The 23,149-nt window shown below is 42.7% G+C and overlaps 1 protein-coding gene across 1 annotated transcript; it reads left to right on the forward strand.

Moving 5' to 3' along the window:
• Window positions 1–849: 849 nt before the first annotated feature.
• On the forward strand, window positions 850–20,665 carry LOC110508796 (protein SNORC). The gene is made up of 3 exons (XM_021589624.3): window positions 850–1,065; window positions 18,010–18,180; window positions 18,366–20,665. Exons 1-3 carry the CDS (start codon window positions 990–992, stop codon window positions 18,473–18,475), a joined length of 357 nt encoding a protein of 118 aa, XP_021445299.1. The 5' UTR covers window positions 850–989; the 3' UTR covers window positions 18,476–20,665.
• Window positions 20,666–23,149: the final 2,484 nt, after the last annotated feature.

Consider the following 23,149-nt stretch of genomic DNA (forward strand, 5'->3'; position numbering starts at 1 on the left):
CATACCTACCCTGATTTCCAATAATACTTTAGCAATTAGGCCCGAGGAGGTACGGCTAAGGGCTGTCCTTACACACGATGCAACACAGAGTGCCTGAACACAGCCCTATGCGTGGGATATTGTCCATATATCACAAACCCCCAAGGTGCCTTATTGCTGTTCTAAACTGGTTACCAACATAATTAGAGCAGTAAAAATAAATGTTTTGTCATACCTGTGGTATACTGTCTGATATACCACTGCTTTCAGCCAATCAGCATTCAGGGCTATAACTGGGTGGTTCGAAACCTGAATGCTGACAGCTGTGGAATATCAGATCTCCGGATTGCGTCGTGCATAAGAGCAGCCCTTAGCCGTGGTATATTGGCCATATACCATGCCACCTCGGGCCTTATTGCTTAAATAACCCACATCCATCTGTGTCGACTCGTAACAGGGATAGATCGAAACACACAGCTTCTTCCAAAACCCCCAAATATCTCCCAAATGGCAAGCTTGATGCCCATAACCCCTTACCACAGATCTAGGGTCTGATAAGCCTACCCCAAATCCTGAACTTTGAGAAAATATCTGAGCATGTATCAGTGACGTCTACTAACTGGAAGGTACAGGACGATGGACTGACTGACTGGGGAGGCGTTGCAATGGCCAGTCCTAAAGTCTTCCACTCTCTGGTTAGAAGTTTCCCATGAGCAGATCTAGGATCAGCGTACCCTGCCCCAGTCCTAATTATAACTTTGGGTGGAAAATAGTTGGAACAGAGCTTGGATCAGCGTCTACAGGCAACTCCTTATTTGAGTAATATGAAGTGGGTGGGCCTTCATGAGAGGTGTTCGCAAAGTCTGCCCCATCCAGAAGCTTCTCTCTCAATACCCAGTCCCTCTTCCACCTCTCTCTTCCCCTCTTTTTTTGATCCAGCACTCACTAGCACATGCTTCAGGAGCTCTGGAGACTCAGTCCAGTCGTCCTAGCTCAACACCGGAACCATCATGGCCAACTGCAGCAGTGTATCCAGACTCGTCCTTCTGGTCCTGCTAGGCCTCTGGGTAGCCACCATCCACTCAGGTAAGCTCCCTGCCGGACATTGTATCCTGGTTGTCCTTGTATTAGTCATGGAAAGAGTGTAACATATGATACATGCATTTATTGGTCTTTGCATGTTTTTGAATACCCTAAGTGTGAATGCAATAAAAACCGTCCACACTATGATACATGTATTTATTACTACATTATGTGTGTTTATAATGTTTCGGAACATTGCCTTACTCAGACCTCACCTCAAAAGCTCAAGGGATTGGAAAGATTGTTGGGGCAAGGGGAAAACACAACAGTTTGGTTGAGGCTTCTATAGAGAGAAGTAGATGAGAAAAGACACAATGTTTGTTGAAAAACACTACATTTGCCACCAGAAATGCAGGGTTGTTGAAGTCAGTTGTTGCAAAGTTGAAGGCAGAAAATATGCTGCCTGCTTTTCATCCACTCCAACAAGCACATCAACAACTAGTCTTCTATTATCTGCAATTTCAGTGACATTCAAATTGAATTCAAATCCATGTTTGACTTGTTATTTCTGTGGACAAATTAGCAGAAAAATCTATTATTCTGAATGTTGCTCATTGAGTGGGCTTTGGGTAAATATGGTCATATTTAGCTGAGCTCAAGGTGTGTATACGTGTCATTTCCCCCCACTATTGATCTAGAGGCCCGGTTGCGAGTGCCCTCACCCTAAATGATGCAGTTGTTTGAGCGAATGGAAGTTTGGAGGCTGAAAGCTAGTCTTTGACAAACACGGTGACTCACTTGCTTTCATAATGCCTCACGTTTAGAAGCTGTCTGAAACTGAAATATTGGCTCATTTTGCCAGTGGTTTCCCTCTGCCAAGAGTCAAAAGTTGTCAACCTTTCTGTGCTTATTCATACGGGTTTATGAACATTTTATTTTGAAAAGTGTTAGGTATGAGAGGAGAATATCAAATACGCTGCTATTTGCGAGTTGTGACTACTTCAGAAGAATGCACTGATAAAATGGTTGAAAAGGATGCCAAGTACTAGCAATTTGTAGTGGTTTATTTGATAATTTTTTATTATCAGTGTTAGTGGCTTTGTTAGAAGAACCTTTTTTTACCATCTTTGTGTGTGGTTTTACTGCTGATCTAGATACGGTGTCAACAGATTCGCTGGAGTTATCTCACCCTCTCGTTTTGTTTTTCTTGTTCTAATTCCCCTTGTTTCTCTCTCCCCCTATTTGTCTCACTATCTTATAGTTCTATATCCCTCTATTTATTTCTTCCCTCTTTCTAGTTCTCTGTTTACCTCTCTCTTCCTCTATCCATGTCCCTCTCTTTCTCTCCCTTCATTTCTATATCTGTCACTCCTACTCTCACACTTGAGTGATAAGCCTAAAGAGCGGCATGGGAGAAGAGGGGATTCCACAAAGCCCGGTATTGTGAGGGCCTTGGGAACACAGCACAGCAGCATTAAAGCCCTAGGGGTCAGGGCAAGGGTTAGAGCCACAGCAAGCCACCAGGAACATGGCACTTTTTCCTCAAAACAATGACCTGTACACAACTGTCACTATGCAGTGAGGAAAATATAACACCAGAATGATAGTAGCATCAAAGCATTTTTAGGATGAGGTGGTTGGTTTGATGATGAACCGTGTTGTTGACAATTTAGTTACTGAATTTGCAGTTTAATATTTGTATCTAAATTTGCATGATCATGATGTCCAGTTTAACATTGAACTTGGAACTTTGTGCATTGTCTCTTAAAACTGCACTTCCTTTTATGATGATTTGTTATTTTAGGGATTTGCAGTTCCTTTTATGATGAATGTCTATGGTCTCACAAGCATCAGATTCTGTATAGGCACCACCGCATTCCGTATTCCACAAGATAAGTAAATCTCCAAGATGACTCATATGAATGACTTCCACTTTACATGTTGTTTTGGACCAGTGATGCCAGTTATGGTGCCACTCATTTCCTCTAGGACTGCTGTCTTGACCGTAATACAAACTGCTTACTAAATCGTTGCCACCAAATCTTTCTTTCCTCATTTAATTTCCTCAATCTACAACTTCTGACCTATCCAGCTCATTCATCTCTTAGTGGGCACGAAGTAAAGTAGACAAGGAAAGAAAACAGTTTTAACAGTATTGGGACCCAACCAAAGTACTCTTGTTCTCCACTTGCAAAGATTCCAGAGACCCAAGCCCTCATCTCTTGAGAAGGGAAGTAAATCAAAAAAATAAGTTTAGAATTATTTGGACCCAACCATAATACTCCTCTGTTGTACTAACCTCCCAGAGACCCATATCTCTGTGATCAATAAGGAAAGTAGACAAGGAAATTAAACTGTTTTACAGAATTGGGACCCAGCCATAGTACTGGCTGTTCTCCTGGGGGCTGATTCAGACTTAGGAAATCTATGCCTTATGCACTCCTTTCCTACGTACTTCTCAGTATTTGGTATTCAGACATACATGATATATACAAAAGTATGTGGACACCCCTTAAAATTAGTGGATTTGGCTATTTCAGCCACACCCGTTGCTAACAGGTGTATAAAATCGAGCACACCGCCATGCAATCTCCATAGACAAACATTGGCAGTAGAGTGGCCTTACTGAAGAGCTCAGTGACTTTCAACGTGAAAGTCATAGGATGCCACCTTTACAACAAGTCATGCTTAATCTGGCAGTCCGATGGATGAATTTAACGTTGGCGCATGCCAGGAGTACGCTACCTGCCCCAATGCATAGTGCCAACTGTAAAGTTGGGTGGAGGCGGAATAATGGTCTTGGGCTGTTTTTCATGGTTCGGTCTAGGCCCCTTAGTTCCAGTGAAGGGAAATCTTAACACTACACAGCGTACAAAGACATTCTAGACAACTCTCTGCTTCTAACTTTGTGGCAACAGTTTGGGGAAGGCCCTTTCCTGTTTCAGCATGACAACGCACCCGTATACAAAGCGAGGTCCATACAGAAATGATTTGTCAAGATCGCTGTGGAAGAACTTGACTGGCCTGCACAGAGCCCTTACTTCAACCCCATCGAATGCCTTTGGGATGAATTTGAAAGCCGACTGTGAGCCAGGCCTAATCGCCCAACATCAGTGTCCAACCTCATGCTCTTGTGGCTGAATGGAAGCAAGTACCCACAGCAATGTTCTAACATTTAGTGGAAAGCCTTCCCAGAAGATTGGAGGCTGTTATAGAAGCAAAGCGGGGACCAACTCCATATTAATGCCCATGATTTTGGAATGAGCTGTTCGATGAGCAGGTGTTCACATACTTTTGGTCATGTAGTGTACCTTATTCTGTTGCATAAGGCGCTCTGCAGGTGTGGCTACCTTGTTCGCTCTGAATACATTTCATTCAACTGCTGAGAACCCTCCCACTTCCTGGTCAACAGATTTTCTCCTGGAGTTTTCATTCAATAGGGTTTATAGTACATTTATCTTAAACCATCCCTTTAAAATACATTGTACCTTTTAGTTAGAATTTTGTCAACAGACTCACTAGAATATATAGAGAGAACAGGTTCAGAATATTAGGGATCAATGAAAGAAAGCCTTCTAAATATATGCATATTCATCTCCTTTTCAGCTCCAATTGGTAGATTTAAAAATACTCTGATCTGGAGAGTCTTTACGCACGGAAGAAGGAAAGCGGTGGTTTGATTCATTCTGAAAATTGCCACATTCAGTTATTTAATCCATGTTAATGTTGGAAGATTAGTGTGTATATATATAATTCTAATAGGGAGAATAGTTTACAATAGTAGCCTTGTCTAATGCCTGCATTAACCATGGAACTGTGTGATGACACGGCCAGGTATTGCTCCATGCGTCTGGTTCAAACTGTTAGGTCTTGGTCCACGCTCTGCTCCATAAACATTTAATTATGTCTTCTGTTATATTATCATCTGTTACTAATGATCCTCAGCAACAACCACACGGCCTTGACCGCGTTTACAGAGAGAACTAAAAGGTAAACAAAACAATGTAATTAAATGAATATGTAAACTCTGCCAACTGAATGGAACTAACAGTAAATTGACAGTTGAATATGTGTGGTTATTATGCCTACTGACAGTCGATACTGATAGTGACTAATATTTAACAGGACAGAAATAGGAGACAGAGAAAGTCGGGGTAGCCTATAATTAAGACAATCGAGTGCTCATCCCTGCAAGATAAAAGGCCAAACAATATAAATTCTGCATAATGGCACAGCATTTAATAAACTTGTGGGAAAGTTGATATGCTTCAGTTTGCTGCCATATGACTAGTTTACATTACCTTAGCCAAATACATTTAAACTCAGTTTATCACAATTCCTGACATTTAATCCTAGTAAAAATGCCCGGTCTTAGGTCAGTTAGGATCACCACTTTATTTTAAGAATGTGAAATGCCAGAATAATAGGAGAGAGTGATTTATTTCAGCTTTTATTTCTTTATTCACATTCCCAGTGGGTCAGAAGTTTACATACACTCAATTAGTATTTGGTAGCATTGCCTTTAAATTGTTTAACTTGGGTCAAACGTTTCGCGTAGCCTTCCACAAGCTTCCCACAATAAGTTGGGTGAATTGCAAGCTGTAGTCTGGCTTTTTTATGGTGGTTTTGGAGCGGTGGCTTCTTCCTTGCTGAGCGGCCTTTCAGGTTATGTCGATATAGGACTAATTTTACTGTGGATATACAGTGGGGCAAAAAAGTATTTAGTCAGCCACCAATTGTGCAAGTTCTCCCACTTAAAAATATGAGACAGGCCTGTAATTTTCATCATAGGTACACTTCAACTATGACAGACAAAATGAGAAGAAAAAAAATCCAGAAAATCACATTGTAGGATTTGTAATGAATTTATTTGCAAATTATGGTGGAAAATAAGTATTTGGTCACCTACAAACAAGCAAGATTTCTGGCTCTCACAGACCTGTAACTTCTTCTTTAAGAGCATTGTTCTGTCATACTATCCAGGTCTCTGCCCAAACAATTTGAGCTTCCACCTTTCCAGAAACAAGTCTCTCACTGTTGCCGCTTGTTATAAACCCCCCTCAGCCCCCAGCTGTGCCTTGGACACCATATGTGAATTGATTGCCCCCATCTATCTTCAGAGTTCGTACTGTTAGGTGACCTAAACTGGGACTTGCTTAACACCCCGGCCGTCCTACAATCTAAGCTAGATGCCCTCAATCTCACACAAATTATCAAGGAACCTACCAGGTACAACCCAAAATCTGTAACCATGGGCACCCTCTTAGATATCATCCTGACCAACCTTCCCTCTAAATACACCTCTGCTGTCTTAAACCAGGATCTCAGCGATCACTGCCTCATTGCCTGCGTGCATAATGGGTCCGCGGTCAAACGACCACCCCTCATCACTGTCAAACGCTCCCTAAAACACTTCAGCGAGCAGGCCTTTCTAACCGACCTGGTCTGGGTATCTTGGAAGGATATTGGCCTCATCCCGTCAGTAGAGGATGCCTGGTTGCTCTTCAAAAGTGCTTTCTTCTCCATTTAAAAAAGCATGCCCCATTCAAAAAAATGTAGAACTAAGAACAGATATAGCCCTTGGTTAACCCCAGACTTGACTGCCCTTGACCTGCACAAAAACATCCTGTGGCGTTCTGCATTAGCATCGAATAGCCCCCACGATATGCAACTTTTCAGGGATGTTAGGAACCAATATACTCAGTCAGTTAAAGCTAAGGCTAGCTTTTTCCAACAGAAATTTGCTTCCTATAGCACTAATTCCAAAATGTTTTGGGACACTGTAAAGTCCATGAAGAATAAGAGCACCTCCTCCCAGCTGCCCACTGCACTGAGGATAGGAAACACTGTCACCACTGATAAATCTAAGATAATGGATCATTTGAATTAGCATTTTTCCACGGCTGGCAATGTTTTCCACCTGTCTACCCCTACCCTGCCAACACCTCAGCACCCCCTGCAGCAACTTGTCCCCCCGCTTCTCCTTCACCCAAATCCAAACAGCTGATGTTCTGAAAGAGCTGCAAAATCTGGTTCCCTATAAATCAGCTGGGCTAGACAGTCTGGACCCTCTCTTTCAAAAATTATCCGCCAAAATTGTTTCAACCGCCATTTACTAGCCTATTCAACCTCTCTTTTGTATCGTCTGAGATCCCCAAAGATTGGAAACCTGCTGCGGTTATCCCCTTCTTCAAAGGGGGAGACACCTTAGACCCAAACTGTTATAGACCTATATCCATCCTGCCCTGCCTTTCTAAAATCTTCGAAAGCGAAGTTAATAAACAGATCACCGACCATTTCGAATCCCACCGTACCTTCACTATGCAGGAAACAGCAGAGGGAACACCCCCCTATCCACATTGATGGAACAGTAGTGGAGAGGGTAGCAAGTTTTAAGTTCCTCGGCATACACATCACAGACAAACTGAATTGGTCCACTCACACAGACAGCATTGTGAAGAAGGCGCAGCAGCGCCTCTTCAACCTCAGGAGGCTGAAGAAATTTGGCTTGTCACCAAAAGCACTCACAAACTTCTACAGATGCACAATCGAGAGCATCCTGGCGGGCTGTATCACCGCCTGGTACGGCAACTGCTCCGCCCTCAACCGTAAGGCTCTCCAGAGGGTAGTGAGGTCTGCACAACGCATCACCGGGGGCAAACTACCTGCCCTCCAGGACACCTACACCACCCGATGTCACAGGAAGGCCATAAAGATCATCAAGGACATCAACCACCCGAGCCACTGCCTGTTCACCCCGCTATCATCCAGAAGGCGAGGTCAGTACAGGTGCATCAAAGCTGGGACCGAGAGACTGAAAAACAGCTTCTATCTCAATCAGACTGTTAAACAGCCACCACTAACATTGAGTGGCTGCTGCCAACACACTGACACTGACTCAACTCCAGCCACTTTAATAATGGGAATTGATGGGAAATGATGTAAATATATCACTAGCCACTTTAAACAATGCTACCTTATATAATGTTACTTACCCTACATTATTCATCTCATATGCATACGTATATACTGTACTCTATATCATCGACTGTATTCTTATGTAATACATGTATCACTAGCCACTTTAACTATGCCACTTTGTTTACATACTCATCTCATATGTATATACTGTACTCGATACCATCTACTGTATCTGACTATGCTGCTCTGTACCATCACTCATTCATATATCCTTATGTACATATTCTTTATCCCCTCACACTGTGTGGACACACTGTCCAAGACAGTAGTTTTGGAATTGTTAGTTAGATTACTTGTTGGTTATTACTGCATTGTCGGAACTAGAAGCACAAGCATTTCGCTACACTCGCATTAACATCTGCTAACCATGTGTATGTGACAAATAAAATTTGATTTGATTTGGTTTCCGAGCTGGTCATGGGTGCACCTCAGCCACGCTCAATGTCCTAAACGATATCATAACCGCCGTTGATAAAAGACATTACTGTGGGCCTCCCGGGTGGCGCAGTTGTTAAGGGCGCTGTACTGCAGCGCCAGCTGTGCCGTCAGAGTCCCTGGGTTCGCACCGGCCGCGACCGGGAGGTCCGTGGGGCGACGCACAATTGGCCTAGCGTCGTCCGGGTTAGGGAGGGCTTGGTCGGTAGGGATGTCCTTGTCTCATCGCGCACCAGCGACTCCTGTGGTCTGCCGGGCGCAGTGCGTGCTAACCACGGTTGCCAAGTACACATTGGTGCGGCTGGCTTCCGGGTTGGATGCGCGCTGTGTTAAGAAGCAGTGCGGCTTGGTTGGGTTGTGTATCGGAGGATGCATGACTTTCAACCTTCATCTCTCCCGAGCACGTACGGGAGTTGTAGCGATGAGACAAGATAGTAGCTACTACAACAATTGGATACCACGAAATTGGGGAGAAAAAGGGGTAAAATTCAACAACAAAAAACAAACCAAAAAAAAGACAGTACTGTGCAGCCGTCTTCATCGACCTGGCCAAGGCTTTCAACTCTGTCAATCACCGCATTCTTATCGGCAGACTCAATAGCCTTGGCTTCTCAAATGACTGCCTCACCTGGTTCACCAACTACTTCTCAGATAGAGTTCAGTGTCAAATCGAAGGGCCTTTTTTCTGGACCTCTGGCAGTCGCTATGGGGGTGCCACAGGGCTCAATTCTCGGGCCGACTCTTTTCTCTGTATATATCAATGATGTAGCTCTTGCTGCTGGTGATTCTCTGATCCACCTCTATGCAGACGACACCATTCTGTATACATCTGGCCCTTCTTTGGACACTGTGCTAACAAACCTCCAAACAAGCTTTAACGCCATACAACACTCCTTCCGTGGCCTCCAACTGCTTTTAAATGCTTGGAAAACTAAGTGCATGCTCTTCAACCCATTGCTGCCCGCACCCTCCCGCCCGACTAGCATCACTGCTCTGGATGGTTCTGACCTATAATATGTGGACAACTGCAAATAGCTAGGTGTCTGGTTAGACTGTAAACTCTCCTTCCAGACTCACATTAAGCATCTCCAATCCAAAACGAAATCTAGATTCTGCTTCTTGTTTTGCAACAAAGCCTCCTTTACTCATACCGCCAAACATACCCTCGTAAAACTGACTATCCTACCGATCCTTGACTACGGTGAATGTCATTTATAAAATAGCCCCCAACACTCTACTCAGCAAACTGGATGTAGTCTATCACAGTGCCATACGTTTTATCACCAAAACCCCATATACTACCCACCACAGCGACCTGTATGCTCTCGTTGGCTGGTCCTCACTACATATCCGTCGCCAAACCCACTGGTTCCAGGTCATCTATAAGTCTTTACTCGGTGAAACCCCCCGGTCCTCACTGGTCACCATAGCAACACCCACCTGTAACACATGCTCCAGCAGGTACAGTGCCTTGCGAAAGTATTCGGCCCCCTTGAACTTTGCGACCTTTTGCCACATTTCAGGCTTCAAACATAAAGATATAAAACTGCATTTTTTTGTGAAGAATCAACAACAAGTGGGACACAATCATGAAGTGGAACGACATTTATTGGATATTTCAAACTTTTTTAACAAATCAAAAACTGAAAAATTGGGCGTGCAAAATTATTCAGCCCCCTTAAGTTAATACTTTGTAGCGCCACCTTTTGCTGCGATTACAGCTGTAAGTCGCTTGGGGTATGTCTCTATCAGTTTTGCACATCGAGAGACTGACATTTTTTCCCATTCCTCCTTGCAAAACAGCTCGAGCTCAGTGAGGTTGGATGGAGAGCATTTGTGAACAGCAGTTTTCAGTTCTTTCCACAGATTCTCGATTGGATTCAGGTCTGGACTTTGACTTGGCCATTCTAACACCTGGATATGTTTATTTTTGAACCATTCCATTGTAGATTTTGCTTTATGTTTTGGATCATTGTCTTGTTGGAAGACAAATCTCCGTCCCAGTCTCAGGTCTTTTGCAGACTCCATCAGGTTTTCTTCCAGAATGGTCCTGTATTTGGCTCCATCCATCTTCCCATCAATTTTAACCATCTTCCCTGTCCCTGCTGAAGAAAAGCAGGCCCAAACTATGATGCTGCCACCACCATGTTTGACAGTGGGGATGGTGTGTTCAGCTGTGTTGCTTTTACGCCAAACATAACGTTTTGCATTGTTGCCAAAAAGTTCAATTTTGGTTTCATCTGACCAGAGCACCTTCTTCCACATGTTTGGTGTGTCTCCCAGGTGGCTTGTGGCAAACTTTAAACAACACTTTTTTGGATATCTTTAAGAAATGGCTTTCTTCTTGCCACTCTTCCATAAAGGCCAGATTTGTGCAATATACGACTGATTGTTGTCCTATGGACAGAGTCTCCCACCTCAGCTGTAGATCTCTGCAGTTCATCCAGAGTGATCATGGGCCTCTTGGCTGCATCTCTGATCAGTCTTCTCCTTGTATGAGCTGAAAGTTTAGAGGGACGGCCAGGTCTTGGTAGATTTGCAGTGGTCTGATACTCCTTCCATTTCAATATTATCGCTTGCACAGTGCTCCTTGGGATGTTTAAAGCTTGGGAAATCTTTTTGTATCCAAATCCGGCTTTAAACTTCTTCACAACAGTATCTCGGACCTGCCTGGTGTGTTCCTTGTTCTTCATGATGCTCTCTGCGCTTTTAACGGACCTCTGAGACTATCACAGTGCAGGTGCATTTATACGGAGACTTGATTACACACAGGTAGATTGTATTTATCATCATTAGTCATTTAGGTCAACATTGGATCATTCAGAGATCCTCACTGAACTTCTGGAGAGAGTTTGCTGCACTGAAAGTAAAGGGGCTGAATAATTTTGCACGCCCAATTTTTCAGTTTTTGATTTGTTAAAAAAGTTTGAAATATCCAATAAATGTTGTTCCACTTCATGATTGTGTCCCACTTGTTGTTGATTATTCACAAAAAAAATACAGTTTTATATCTTTATGTTTGAAGCCTGAAATGTGGCAAAAGGTCGCAAAGTTCAAGGGGGCCGAATACTTTCGCAAGGCACTGTATATTGCACTGGTCATCCCCAAAGCCAACACTTCCTTTGGCCGCCTTTCCTTCCAGTTCTCTGCTGCCAATGGCTGGAACGAATTGCAAAAATCTCTGAAGCTGGAGTCTTATATCTCCCTCTGTAACTTTAAGCATCAGCTGTCAGAGCAGCTTACCGATCACTCTACCTGTACACAGCCCATCTATAAATAGCACACCTGACTACCTCATCCCCATATTATTACTTACCCTCTTGCTCTTTTGCACCCCAGTATGTCTACTTGCACATCATCCTCTGCACATCTATCACTCTAGTATTAATGCTAAATTGAAATTATTTAGTCTCTGTGGCCTTTTTATTGCCTTACCTCCATGCTCTTCTACATTTGTACACACTGTACATAGATCTTTCTATTGTGCTATTGACTGTATGTTTGTTTGTTTAACTCTGTTGTTTTTGTCGCACTGCTTTATCTTGGCCAGGTCGCAGTTGTAAATGAGAACTTGTTCTCAACTGGCCTACCTCAAATCAAATGTATTTATATAGCCCTTCTTACATCAGCTATACAGACACCCAGCCTAAAACCCCAAACAGCAAGCAATGCAGGTGTAGAAGCACGGTGGCTAGGAAAAACTCCCTAGAAAGTCCAGAACCTAGGAAGAAACCTAGAGAAGAACCAGGCTATGAGGGGTGGCCAGTCCTCTTCTGGCTGTGCCGGGTGGAGATTATAACAGAACATGGCCAAGATGTTCAAATGTTCATAAATGACCAGCATGGTCAAATAATAATAATCACAGTAGTTGTCGAGGGTGCAACAAGTCAGCACCTCAGGAGTAAATGTCAGTTGGCTTTTCATAGCCGATCATTTAGAGTATCTCTACCGCTCCTGCTGTCTCTAGAGAGTTGAATACCTGGTTAAATAAAGGTGAAATGAAACTGGGAGGGGCAGAAAAATGCATTGAGTGGATATACAGTAAGTCCTGCATATTGATAACATTGTCACTCCTGATGGGTCTTCCATAACCCTGTCTGTTTGGCTCTAATGATCCTTTTAGTTGACTCTTGTTTTATCACTTGGTAATCATTTCTATTTGTGAGTTGTTTTAAACTTGAGTCGAATCACTTTTTACTATAAAATAGTAAAATAAAGAAAACCCCTTGGTGTTCTAAAACTTTTGACTGCCACACCTTAATTTATCCAATCTCCATCCAAACTAGTAGCGGGTGAATAGCATGCTATTCTCATGCTTAATTTCAAGGTCGGAATACACGTAGAGGTTAAAGTGCACCCCCCCCCCCCCCCCGAGACCAGAGCCCTCCTGGCTGACTTGTGACCTGTGCCAGCTTACAGTTGGTGACGAGAGGTCTGCTATAAATTCTGAAGCTCACAAACACACAGGATATTTGTAACTAACACCCTGTTTTGTGAGGAGGAGGTAGTCAAAGCGGGTGAGGGCATGGGCGGTGCACCTTTTTTTGGTGGGGGAGGTAGTGCCGTGCAGGGTGGCATTCACATAAACCCGTTATGAAAGCTTTGTCATCTCTCCAGGCCGTGTGAAATCCTGACTGGAGAGGTCAAAGCTACAAACGTCTGTAGTACAGTATCGGATGTGGACAAGAGGCACGAGACTACTGAGATAGTATGTTCCGTCATCAGTGAGTTAGACTTTGGATGTGAAGCAGATTAGCTGTGTATGTTAGTGGGATTTGGATCTGTTCCTCTGGGTGAATGAGACATGATGGTATGCCATAGAGGCTGGTTTAGACAGGCAGTCCAATTATGATATTTTTTTCACTAATTGGTCTTTTGACAAATCACATCAGCTCTAAAAAATGATGTGGAAATATCTAATGTGATTGGTCAAAAGACCACTTAGTGGAAAAACATTCCAAATTGGGCTGCCCTTTGTGAACACAGACAGTTTAACTGCCACACTTGAAATGCCCACCTAATGTCAATGAGTGACAGCGAGCCTATGTGTTTCCTCACCTCATAGACCCATGTTAATGTCTTATGACCGACTGGTCGTGGGTACCAATATTAGACCCATGTACAGAGATATATGATCTTTATTTAAACCAGTTTGCTACAGCAGGAAAATAATCCTGCAGCAACTGGAAATGTGAATTAAATAGATTCTAATTAATGGAAAAAATGTTATGGGTTGATGATACATTTTTCGTAAGGGAAAATCAAGTCTGAAATGAACAAAAGTTATTCTGCAACAGGGTGATCAAAGGGACATCCTACATCTGTAGAAGGATTTTGTCGACTGGAATTACCTGAAACTGATAGCAAGAACACCTTTTGGAAACTTCGTCATGAGATATAGTTTAGTGTCAATCTGTAGTAGATGGAGATTATTTAGCTGGCCAATGGTAGTGCTACAGTTACAAATGGGAGCCATTACTGGAAATTTACTGAGAAGCAAACTCCTCCTGCCCTCCTTGATAAGGTGAACAAACACCAATGGAAAAACATTGCAGCGCTTTTTTCTCTGTCTTCAGTAAACCAAGCTATCCAAGGAGGTACAACCTTTTCACACACACTCATACAATTTGATAAACAAGCTTGTTTGACGTGTAGGGGCTGGGGCTACTCTAGGTTTGAGCCTGGCCGGCCGTTACCAGTTGGAGCCTCTACTGCAGACCTGCAGCCGCCCTCCATGACCGCACAAGCAGCCTTTTGTGCCACAGGCTGAAGGCCTCATTGATGGCAAGGCTGGCCAGGGGCCCAGGGCTCTGTACCTGCAGCCAGCCCCTGCACAGGGAGTCACACGCTAACACATGAGTCAACCAACACACACAGCAACATAAGAAATACCCACCCCGACTCGGCTCATCAACAGTACACAGGCCCTCACCAACAGAGTTAGCTATCGGAGTTTGTGTGTGATGTTGGAATCACAGTGATGGGCCCACAAGTCTTTGGACATTATTCTGTTTTTATCTTTGATAGTTGGAATTGAATGTGGCTATGTGTGAGAGAGTCTTTTGAAGTGATACGTTTTATGTGTATTTTCGAGATTTATCAAATAAAACCGTATTGGCAAGGTTGAGTGGGAATCATAGCCGTGGGAAGTTGTTTTTAGCCTACTTCCCGAGGCTATGGTGGGAATGCTTGGTTGTGAGATTGTCAGGGTTCAGTAAGGTGTAAGGTTTAGAGTGGGCGGTTTAATAACTGAACGGTAAATGATGTCTGTTGAGTTTAAATATGTTTGGTGTATGGTTTTGTTGGTATGTGCCGCGTGAGCACGGGTAGGATTTGTAAGTCTGAGTGGATAGGTGGGCTTGTGTGTGCGCATGCGCACATGCACCACAGGAGGCTGCTGAGGGGAGGATGGCTCATAATAATGGCCGGAACGGAGTGAATGGAATCAAACACCTGGAAACCATATGTTTGATGTATTTGATACTATTCCAGTCCAGGCATTACCATAAGCCTGTTCTCCCCAATTAAGGTGCCCCCAACTTCCTAAAGTGTGCACTTGTGCGTGCATACGTGTGTGCGTGGACGTTTTTCTTCTTTGTAGATTGGGATCAAATTTTCCCTGTTTCTTTCAATTAAAAAGTCAAGCTAACTCAGCTGTGCACTTAACACAATACCCCTTCTCAGATCATTGAAGCAAATCAAGTCGCAGTTTAGTAACTTAAATTCGCCTTATCCAGAATCCACTTTTACTATTCTTGGCCCTTCACTCTCCTCTACCGGGGTAGTAAGAGAGAGAGAGAGAGGGATGTTTAAGAGATCTGGATCATGTTTCCATGGCTGCAATGAAGGTGTAAAAAGTTGTGTAGCACTTCCATGCTAGGACCTGTGGAATGTGGGTGAGAGACGCAGGAGAGGGGGGAGAGGAGAGGGGCAGAATGTGGAGAGCTGGAGAGAAGAGCGAGGTGTGCGAAGGAGTTGAGAGAGCACACAGCGGAGGCTACCTGTACTGTGTACAGAGAGTGTTGATCCCCATACGAAGACATCCTTTCAGGCCCTGGTCTGAGGCTGCTCGCAGAGAAGCTAGTAGCTTAGCAACTTTCCACTGTAGCATCAAAGATTGGGGCTAATACTTAGCTCTGTACTCAGTATCTTACATTCACAGCTCTGTCACTCACTGGCTCTCTGTTAGAGGAGCATACAGTGGCTTACATTCCTAAATTCACATACATTAGTATATATTAGCAGCCATCAGCAAAGCTACTGTAATATGTGTAACATAACATGAGTCATATTTTCAGTTCACACTCTTTCTCCAGGGTTGGTTTTATCCAGCTGATAGTATATGAATAGCAACTTCAAGTCTAGAGAGTAGCAGGTCTGACTGAGCTTGTTCAGTTACCCTCAGGGAAATGTTTTATTTAACCGTTGTTTCGCCATGTAGTCCCTTTGATGGTAGAATATCTATTTCCTGAAGAGATCTGTACAAGTTATGTTTTGCACTACGAATATGTACACAATGCTACATTTGAACAGTTTATACAGAGCCTACAGAAATGATTCACATGCCTTGACTTTTTCCCCCATGTTGTTGTGTTACAGCCTGAATTGAAAATGGATAATATTGATGTCACTGGCCTATACACAATAGCCATAATGTCTCCCAGGTCTGTAGGGGAGTTGCAGCGATGGGACAAGATTGTAACTACCAATTTGGATATCACGAAAAAAGGTTAAAAAACATGAAATACACCATGATGTCAGTGGAATTACATATTTGGAAATGTTAGGCTGAAATGTTTTGAATATTCAATCCAGTGCTGAATATGAGCCAGATCCTGCCAGAACAGGATCCGACACCTATCCGTTTTGGACTGTTTCTTTCCAGAACCTGTTTGGCCAGATACAGTACATCTAGTGGCTGAAAAAAATCTGTTTCACTTTTTGCAATGTAAAAATTTGAATAAAAGTGATTAAAGGTCATTCGAGTTGACTCTGTTAATTTGTGAAAAAGTAGATTTTCAGCCCCGGGCCTGATGTTCTAAGAGTTTATTTGGGTTTATGGTTTGTGCAACTTTGTAACCTATGTTTGAAACCACCATTGTGTGGCTGTGTGAGAAGTGTGCCTTTTATCTCTCACATAACTAGAATGAGATTCACTTTATGATCTCTTTCCGCAACGCATCTCTCCAGCGTTGCACTTGATCATTTATTTCCTTATAGAACCATAGCCGCGAGAAGGGTTCTGGAGGGACTGCAGCACCCCTGATAAATTGAAATACATTTGCCAAAGTTATAGAATTAGGCTACTCCTGTCTGTTCAGAAATAAATGAAATTATTCAGAATAGTCTACTTAATAATTACACCTTGGATGGTGTATTAATACACCCAGTCACTACAAAGATACAGGCGTCCTTCCTAACTAAATTGCCGGAGAGGAAGGAAACCACTCATGGCTGTGATAGGACAAAACTGAGCAAGGTTTATCAACATCCACAATACTAACGTAAATAACAGGGAAAAGAAGGAAGCCTGTGCAAAATAAAAAATATTCCAAAGCATGCATCCTGTTTGCTAAAAGGCTAAAGTAATACTGCAACAACAACGAAAAGGACAAAGAAATTAACTATGTTCTGAATACAAAGGGTTGTGTTTGTGGCAAATCCAACACATCACTGAGTACCACTCTTCATATTTTCAAGCATGGTGAGGGCTGCACTATGTTATGTCATCGGCAAGGACTAGGGAGTTTTGGGGGGTAAAAAGAAACGGAATAGAACCATGCACAGACAAAATCCTAGAGGAAAACCAGGTTGTTTGCTTTCCAACGGGCACTGGGAGAGGAATTCACCTTTCAGCAGGACATTAACCTTAACCTTATACATTAACCTTATACAAAGCCAAATATGTACGTATTCTCTTATTCTGTCCCTTAGGTGTGTGTATTAGGTAGTTGTGGAATTGTTAGATATTGCTGCACTGACGGAACTAGAAGCACAAGCATTTCGCTACCCTCGCAATAACATCTCCTAACCATGTGTATGTGACCGATAAAATTTGATTTGAAATATACACTGGAGTTGCTTACCAAGACGACATTGAATGTTCCTGAGTGGCCTAGTTAGTTTTGACATAAATTGTCTTGAAAATCTACGACAAGACTTGAAAACGGCTGTCTAGCAATGATCAATAACCAACTTGACAGAGCCTGGAGAATTGTTTAAATAATAATGTGCAAATATTGTACAATCCAGGTGTGCAAAGCTCTTAGAGGCTTACCCAGAAAGACTCACAGCTGTAATCACTGCCAAACGTGATTCTAACATGTATTGACTAGGGTGTACAATTAGATATTTCTTTATTTCATTTTCAATAAATTTGCTAACATTTCTAAAAACATGTTTTCACTTTGTCATTATGGGGTATTGTGTGTGTAGATGGGTGATTTACATTTTATTTAATCCATTTTGAATTCAGGCTCTAACACAACAAAATGTGGAATAAGGCAAGGTGTATGAATGCTTTCTGAAGGCACTTTAGACTTAGTCTACAAACATGCCCAAATTGTGAACACACACGGTTGTTGTTCACAGAGACCGTGGAAGACCCCACGCCAACTTTACAAGGGGACAACCAGGACACACTGTCCGGTGGCGGGACATATGACGTCACCACCAAAGATCCCTTCAAGGACATGACGGAGAGAGTGTTAACCTTCGAGTATGAGGACACCACCCACTCACAGGTCATGGATGAGGAGGAAGGTGAGACAGGCGCTTCATGTCATTCATTTTTCCTGAACATTTCCCATCATCAGTTTATTAATATCAATCATTTTGGTTGTACCCAGAGGATTAAGAAAATGATATATTCTGCCTTTTGACTTGACAATCATGGTTTATACACTAGTGTCTAACCTTTGCCTGTTGCATGTACTATGTGTGTCCAGGTGTCCTGGGCCCGGGCGCCATCACAGCTATTGTCATCGCTGTCTTCCTGGGGGCTTCAGTCCTCCTCGCCCTCATTGTCATCACACTCAGGAAGTTCACCGCTTCCTAGAGCTAATACTTCCTCTTCCTCCCTTTCAATCTCTCACACTTTTCTTACCTCCACTTCTCTCTCTCTCATTCATCTATCTTCATGGTCTTTCTTGCCCATTCTCTCACTTTTGCTCAGTTTCTCTTATACCCACACATATTGTGAAAGTGACAACCCTTCTATAACCCCTGGACGCTCTAATATAGTGGCAGGTCCCTTTGGCCTTGAAGCGCAACCGACAATTAATTTCCTTCAGACTCTAGCTACTATAATCATATTGTTTATGTTGGCACACATGTCAGCTTGTTACTAAAGGGTCAATCCTAGCTTCCACTCAAGTCAAAATTGACTTACAACAGAGACTGGCAGGTTCTTCCAGTGTATACAGGTAACTGCCAAAATAATGGAAACACTTGAGTAAATGAGAGAGAAAGTATATTGAAAGCAGGTGCTTCCACACAGGTGTGGTTCCTGAGTTATTTCAACAATTAACATCCCATCATGCTTAGGGTCATGTATAAAAATGCTTATCAGGCCATTATTTTGGCTACCATGACTATAGGATGACAATGCCCCCATCCACAGGGCACAAATGGTCACTGAGTGGTTTGATGAGCAAACGATGTAAACCAAATGCAATGGCCGTCTGTCACCAGATGGGATATTCTGGAGTGGTGTTTGTGACAGCATTTTCCACCACCATCAACAAAACACCAAATTATGGAAATTCTCATGGAAGAATGGCATTGCATCTCTCCAATAGAGTTCCAGACACTTGTGGAATCTGGTGCATTAAAGCTGTTCTGGCGCATGGTGGCCCGATGCCCCCTATTAACACTTTACGTTGGTGTTTCCTTTATTTTGGCAGTTACAATCAGATCCGCTTTAGCCAACATCCGCTTAGCGGATAATGCCAGAGGTGAACTGCATTATAGCTGTCAAATCTAGTGGCTCCAGGCATTACACCAAAAGCAGACATCTCCCTTGGTCACATTAAGAGAAATCCAATGCCTGTCAAGATTTCTTAAAGATTTTTGAACAATGTATCTGTTATACTAATCTGTAATGAGCCTATGAGCCCCCCCCCCCCCCCCCCCCCCCCGGCTCATAGTAATGGCTGGAGCGGTGTTAATGCAATGGTATTAAAAAACAGTCTGAAAGTGCTTGATACCATTCCAGTGATTCAATTCCAGGTATTATTATGAGCCCCCCCCCCCCCCCACTGTAATTCATCTCTTTTGAAGACAAAATGTATGTCTAATGATCTGTAGTTTACAGTTGTGTGTCCAAGTGTTTTGTCGAGCATTGTGATTTGTTTTTGTAGGTCTTTTTTTTCTTCTGACGGTTATGTTGTGGGTTAGAGTATCCTGTCTCAGATTTTGTTTGTCTTGTGGATGAAAGGGTGTGATGAGTGTGTCTTTGTGAAGATTGTTCCACCATGTTCATTATGTTGCAGTAATACTGAGTGCTTTAAAAGGCAAGTGTTATTGACAATAGAATGAGAATGAAATAATTTTCCAAATGCAGGCTACCATACAAAATGCCAGATGTATTTCCCAAATGCCCACAATGTGTTACTGTTTATTGGCAAATAGGTGTTAAAAAGGAACGTTTGCCTATTTACAGGTGACCCATATTGACCCAAAAATCTAATGTTTTAAGATGAACCTGCTTCAATAAATATACATAGACGGGGTAATTAGTTTGTCTAACCTGCAAATCACATTTTAACCTCTGGTCTAAAAAGACAATGACAACTGTTGTGAGTGTGTTTGTGTATGTGTGTGATACTTTTTGATACGTTATGTCACGGTATGACCATTTTCTGTATTCCTCTGTGGGCTTTTACCAAACGACTAACTAAGGCTGGGATTCATTACCTGCCATAGAAATGTTTACGAGGTGTCTTTATTTACACTACTCATCCTGTGCCCACACTTCATCCCGTGCCCACACCCACAATTCTGAAAAGTGAAAGCAGTCCTGAGGAGGATCGCCCTGGTGTAGTTGCAGGTTTTATACAGTACCCAAGACCAGTCTGTGTTAATTTGACGATGGAAAAAAAGCTACTGCATAAATACTGCAATGTGGGTTTGGTTTAACTCCACTCCAACTCCAACAGCCCTAATGCTTTTGTGAAACAAATATTCTTTAATGTAATAATATCACTGGTTTGAACGGTCTGGTTAAAAAAATAAAAGATTAAACAAATCCCTTTGTACAACCAAATAGTAGTTATTAGTTCGTCTTGACATTGACTTAAAATGTATAGAAAATGGAAATAGAATAGAAAATGAAAGTACAAACCGGTAGTTTCATTACACTGAATTAAACTGATATATCTGATATTGAACTGATGCAATACACACTGAAGAGTGGAAGTGAGTCATTCACAGGTGCTCAAAGCTGGATATGCTAGCTAGACAACATACAGTAGGGGTTCAGTTTGTCTCTCAGCGAAACGGGAACAACGAGTCATTGCAACACACAATTCAAGTACTGTACATCCCATCGTGGTTCTAGATTAGAACTAGAGCTGGTTCTGTGGGTTCTGGTTTGAACCAGACCCCTGTCATCTGGGTTGTTTTCAACAGGCACCAACAAAAGTTGAAGTGTCAAAACAACATTGCATTAGGCGGGGCTGTAAGATCATATCTATTTAGCAGATTCTGACTGGCAATCAGTTTGAGGACTATGGCCATTCATACTGTACTCAATACCAGTGTGACTGTTAATGTGCATATATTCTACACTTTTTCTGCTACTGTATGGTTTCATTTCCTAGTCGTTTTCTCACTTCCCCCATGTCAGGTTGTTACCACTGCTGCTCTACATACTGTATGGTTGGAAACTTAACGTAATATTTTCAACTTATAACACTGTTGTTATACTGTAATAATAACCAGCAATATACACAGTTAAAAGTCATCAGTGGGCCTCCTGGGATGCGCAGTGGTTAAGGGCTGCAGCGCCAGCTGTGCCACCAGAGACCCTGGGTTCGCGCCCAGGCTCTGTCGTAACCGGCCGCGACCGGCACAATTGGCCTAGCGTCGTCCGGGTTAGGGAGAGTTTGGCCGGTAGGGAAATCGTAGTCTCATCGCGCACCAGCAACTCCTGTGGCGGGCCGGGCATGGTGCGCGCTAACCAAAGTTGCCAGGTGCACGGTGTTTCCTCCAACACATTGGTGCGGCTGGCTTCCGGGTTGAATGGCGCTGTGTTAAGAAGCAGTGCGGCTTGGTTGGGTTGTGTATCGGAGGACGCATGACTTTCAAACTTCGTCTTTCGCGAGCCCGTACGGGAGTTGTAGCGATGAGACAAGATAGTAACTACTAAAACAATTGGATACCACGAAATTGGGGAGAAAAAGGGGTAAAATTGTAAAAAAAATAAACGTAATCAGTGATTGGACCATCTCTAAGTAATCAGAGTATCAAAGTCAATGACACATTTTCTAAACACTGCTTTACCCATGTATGTTCTGGCTCGAGCCCAACCCATTGGTTTCTGGGACCAATCAGAACGGTTAAATGTGTTTGCATTCTAGAAATCTATGGTTGGTTTGTGGCCTTTCTCGCTTTCCCTTTCTGTCTGTTCATGGCTGTCACTCTCCTGCCAGATCATGCACCAAACAAAGTCTTAACATATGGATCAACCTTCAGATGTGTTGGGATTAATGCAGAAGACACACTTCGGTTGAATGCATTTGTGCAACTGACTAGGTATCCCTTTTCCCTTTCATGACCCATAATCACTGAGAGACATCTAAACTGAAAGCAATCAAATTTGCCAGCTAGTTTGCCAGGGGTGGTGTGCGCACAGTTGTCAAGAGCCTTACTTACAGTCCATTGCACTCATTTGGAAAAAAATGGTACTTCCTATGTTTTTCTCTTTTTGACTGGTGACACATCCATTTCTAACTTGAAGGCTGACAGTGATTGTGCAGCTAGTAACTATTCTTGGCTTCAAAACATTCCCTATCAGTTATTCACATAGCCAGAACTACCCAGCATTAGCTAAAAGCTGACACAAGTAAACATTGACTAAATTGTAAATGTAAAGCTAACTAGCTACTAGACACGAGAAAGTGTATAGTTGCTCATCTTTGTTCTACATATCAAAGTGTATTTACATTCATACATTTTTTACTCAAACTTTCTTTGTTGTTGCAAACAACAATTACTTTTCCCAGTGTTGTGTGTGTGATGTTGGTGGTGCTGCTGCACAGTGCTTTTTCTCTCACTAACACACTACTTGTAACAACCAAGAGTGAGAAGGAACCAGTCATGGGGCAGGGGAAGAGACTCACGTTCCAGCAGAAGAGGCCTTTTCAAAATAAAAGTCCTTCAACACATCTGGTGACACATTTTTCTAAAAAGTCTTGCAATGTTTTATATGTTATTTTTATTGGGGGGGACCATTTTACCTGCTTCTAACATAGGAGGGGGGGGGGGGCATGTCCCCACTGTCCCTCCTGGCTCCTACGCCCTTGGTTACAGTAACCAGGATTAAAGCTGTAGATTCACTTTTCTGGTTCATAGTTTGTTAATCAAATTACATTGAAAAATGAATACACGTAAAATTATTAAAAAGAAAGCTAGTGACAGCTGTATAGTGTATGTACATCAATGACATTGCAAGACGTTTGGACCTCTTGGTGAAAAGCGTACCTCACTGTTGAACTCATCTCAATTGTTC

Source organism: Oncorhynchus mykiss, chromosome 28 (genome assembly GCF_057628025.1).
Source record: "Oncorhynchus mykiss isolate SJ-2025 chromosome 28, ASM5762802v1, whole genome shotgun sequence".
In the NCBI taxonomy this organism is placed as follows: domain Eukaryota; kingdom Metazoa; phylum Chordata; class Actinopteri; order Salmoniformes; family Salmonidae; genus Oncorhynchus; species Oncorhynchus mykiss.